Source organism: Vigna unguiculata, chromosome 4, assembly GCF_037176805.1.
Source record: "Vigna unguiculata cultivar grain cowpea cultivar isolate G323 ecotype 2 chromosome 4, ASM3717680v1, whole genome shotgun sequence".
Lineage (NCBI taxonomy): Eukaryota > Viridiplantae > Streptophyta > Magnoliopsida > Fabales > Fabaceae > Vigna > Vigna unguiculata.
Genome location: NC_140795.1, coordinates 4,553,077 through 4,557,479, shown reverse-complemented (window position 1 = coordinate 4,557,479; position 4,403 = coordinate 4,553,077). Strand labels below are relative to the sequence as shown.

The 4,403-nt window shown below is 28.1% G+C and overlaps 1 protein-coding gene across 1 annotated transcript; it reads right to left on the bottom strand.

The window, feature by feature from the left end:
- Positions 1-1,176: 1,176 nt before the first annotated feature.
- LOC114182626 (uncharacterized) lies at positions 1,177-4,091 on the bottom strand. The gene is made up of 3 exons (XM_028069528.2): positions 3,364-4,091; positions 2,217-2,505; positions 1,177-1,482 (listed from the first exon to the last, which is right to left on the bottom strand). Exons 1-3 carry the CDS (start codon positions 3,970-3,972, stop codon positions 1,475-1,477), a joined length of 906 nt encoding a protein of 301 aa, XP_027925329.2. The 5' UTR covers positions 3,973-4,091; the 3' UTR covers positions 1,177-1,474.
- Positions 4,092-4,403: the final 312 nt, after the last annotated feature.

Sequence of the window (4,403 nt, the reverse complement as noted above, 5' to 3'; positions counted from 1 at the left end):
ATATGATTTTTAGTATATGTTCGTTTTAATTCTTTAATAATATGTTGCAAAAGAAAAGACAAGTATATACATTACTTTACGCGTTATTTCTATAATAAAATATTACGTAATTATTGAGATAACATTTAAATATAATTGTACAACAACAAAGAAAATACATATATCTAAGTTTTCTTATCAAAAAATCATTATCAAACAATCAACATACGATTTATTTTACAAGTAGATGGTAAGTGATTGGGTTGTTCTCCCTTTCTATTCATAGCAACCCTAAATTATTAGAATTCAAGATCTTTTATATATATATATATATATATATATATATATATATATATATATATATATATATATATATATATATATATATTAAAGTTAAATATATTTTTAATTCCTTAATTTTCAATAAAAATTGGAATTAGTCCTTCTTCAAACTTTAGTCTAATTTAGTTCCCTAAATTTAATTTAGTCATTTTTAACAAAATTTTGTTAAGTTTATTTGACGTTTCAAATGCGTTTTATATATAATAGCATTTTAGTTGATTTCATCATTTGACAAATTTTCGCTTTAATGTTAACTAAAAAATATGTTTGAAACGTCAAATAAACTTAATAAAATTTGGTTAAAAAGACTAAATCCATATATTGTGTAAAGTTAAAGGACTAAATTGGACCAAAGTTTCAAAGATGAACTAATTTCAATTTTCACTGAAAGTTAAGGGACTACGTACTAACATATTTAACCCTATATATTATGCAACATATGTCCAAATACAATCATTAATAGATATATCTAAATTATTTTGAATTAAAAAAAAAAGAAGCAAATTTAAGCTAAAAGATTCTTACAAAAATACGGTCAAAGATTTAAGTTATGCTTAAAAGTAGTTAGTATAAGAAACTTTGTAGTGATTTTTTTTTTTCATATACACATCTAGCTTAAGAGTAAACATAATTTTGATGTGGCTACACATATGAAAGTGTGTTTGTGTCTTATGTATCATGTCTCTAGTTGTTCATACATATTACATGGTATTTTTTTTAATGTATTCCTCTATCAAAGATTTATATATATATATATATATATATATATATATATATATATATATATATATATATATATATATATATATATATATGCCCTTTTAAGGCTAGACACATTTTTGCTTAACAAGAATGTAAATAAAATGTGAGAATGTATATAACTAGAAAGATTACAACTTGATATTAACTCAATAATTATTGAAGAGGCCATGGAGTTCCTAATTAAGAAAACGACATTACTTGCCATTTTGCATTACATTCCAAACAACCAATTCTGAAAATTTTGAAATTTGAGTTCTTCATGGTTGGTTGTTGCCTCATTGTGTTTGAAGGATTACTGTACTCATCCACACTTGTATACTCAACTCAACAAATATGTATATATACAACTATTGTTGTTTTCAACTGCTAAAAGAACTGTGACCTCCGTGCATCATTGCTCTGTAAAAATAAAAATAAAATAATGAACTCCAAATTGAAGAAAGATGATAAATATGAAACCTAGAAATGTAATCAAGATTCAGGAGAATTTGTCCATTTTAGTAATCGTTAAGAAGTGAACTTTAAATCTAACTCAATCTTACAAAATCGACTTGTAAGGTGAGATTTGCATCCATTTATATATTATGAACATCCACTTATATGTGAAGTGAGGTTTTCACCCACTTATATATATATATATATATATATATATATATATATATATATATATATATATATATATATATATATATATATATATATATATATATATATATATATATATATATATATATATATATATAACTTTAAGTCTAACTCAACCCCACAAAACCAACTTATAAGATGAGGTTTGCACTCACTTATAAACTATGAACATCCACTTATATGTAAGGTAAAGTTTGCACCCATTTATACATCTAACTTTAAGTATAACTCAACTCCACAAAATCGACTTATAAGGTGAGGTTTGCATTCACTTATATACTATAAACATCCACTTATATACTATGAAATTGACTTATATATCTCTAGTCGACGTAGGTTTTTCAACAGTTATTTTTAAAAATTTGTTCAATTTTGATAACTACAGATAAATTTCAGCCGGTAGTAGAAAATATGTAAGAGGAGTGTGTTAGAGAATGTATTGTTAGAAGACTTGAATGTAAGAGAAAAAAGGTAAAGAAAAAACTGACCTTGGAATGAAGAAGGAACAAGAACTACATGCATGTCACAAGTATTAGGAGGTAATTGTAAACGAAGTGGATAAAGTTTTGCTGTGACTGGATTGCGACAACACACAAGAACATCATCAAGTCCTGTTTCTTCTTTCAATTTATCTTTTAGTTCATTCACACAACTTCCTTTAAAGATAAAATATGACTCTTTCTTTGCATCATCAACATCACCATTTTCGTTACCCACATTATAAAATATAACTCTTCCTTCTTTCACAGGTGATAAACACTCTTGTGAATCTTCAGGCTGCATACAAAAATTGAAATAAAAAAAAAATTACTTTCATCAAAATAAGGATGTTTTTAATTCCATACCTTCACTCTCAAATATCAATGAAAAAATTACTAAGTTTTGTTTACCTATTATGTATTTATGATAATGAAAAAAATTATATGGAGAAGACATATATGAATAACAATAAATGATATGTTTGAATCAATAATTAGCATAAGTGAAACCATGTCTATTTTGTGAATGAAGAAATAATTGAAATAAAACAATTTATTAAATAAGATTAACTAGATTCAGAGTAGATATTTGTTATCAACAAATTTGATAAATATTTGACATCAATCAAATGGTTAAAATGAATTATTTGAGCATAACATTTTTTTCGTATACTATCATATTATTTTGGAAATAATTTAAATTGTTTCAACAACAAATTACAATCTACTATCTTGTTATTTGTGATCCATTTTTTTTGCTCAAATATATATCTTAGTTAAAAGGTATTTTGTGACATAGAAAATCAATGTTTAAATAAAAAAACATGCATGAAATTGAAAATATCACATAATATAAATTTTCATATATATATATATACAAGAAAACAATTTATCTTTTTAAGAAAATTCTAAAGGATAAGTACTCTTCCAAAGCACAATACATTTAAATTGTTTTCAAAGATTTGAAATATCATGCATGCACAAAACTAATAAAATCTAAGAGTCATGCATCACCTACAAATTAAAACCCAGTGTGGCTAAAAATTGAATCCATTTTCAGTTTTTTCAATCTCATACTTGATCTGAAAGAAAGAATGGTGGTAATGATGAAGATTCTTTTTAGTTTATTTTTTGCCCTAAGTTTGATGAGACGAACCTCGGGTGTTGTGGGAGATCGGAGATCAATCTTTACCAATGAATCCATGTCCGAGGGAGAAGAAGAAGAAGGTGAAAGACACAGTGGCGTTGGATTCAAGGAACGAGAAATGGGTGGTGTAATAGGTGTTGGCCTTGGTCTAGGTTTCGGTTGATTCCTAGGTCGAAGTTCCACTATGTCAACGTCCCACAGAACCCAGTTTGCCGTTGCCGTTCGATGAGGAACATCATGGGTGATGGTGTTCCTCCAAGGTGGCAATCCTCCATTGCCACGAAGGTATTGTCCGTAACGTGTTCTTAACCTCACTTGCACCCCTTCTCTTATGGGTTCCCACTCCATAGCAGAATTCAACCTAGAAGGCAAACTCTGCAACACTTTTTTTCCCGTTCCTCTCAATAGAAATGGCATGTTTGAAGCTGTTAAGTATTTTCCGTAGCAACTTTTCAATCTTATGAAATTTGAGTTTTCTATCATCTCCACTTCCCATTTAGCGTTATTGTAGCAACCGTTACGGTCTTGGAACACGTTTTCTTGATTCTCATCGGCCAACATGTACTTGTCATGGTAGCTTCTCAAACGCACCACTTTCGCCTTTTGGAAGAACTCCATTTTCAAAAGGGTGGATTGAGAAGAGAAGAAAAAAAAAAATGGTGAGGATGTTGATGCAAAGAATTTGAGACAACAATGGGGGAAAAGGACGAAGGGTGATGTTGATTAAGATGGAAAACATTGTGTGAAGTTGTTTGACATATACATGTTCGTGTGTGTGTGTTTTGTACATTACACGTAATTGAGCCATAATTTTCTAATTAGGGTGGGGTGAGGGAATTGCACATGCAAATGAGATTCTAAAATGATGCAAAATTTGTTAGTTGTTACAATGAATTCACCATTAACTATCACAATTGTGATTTAGTTTCTTGAAATATTGTACCACGATGAGTTAGGTAATTGAAATTCTAATGGAACCATTCATTGGTGGGTGGTGATTAAGGATAAATTCAATAGAAAAATGATTCGATTTGTGTATATCACATATA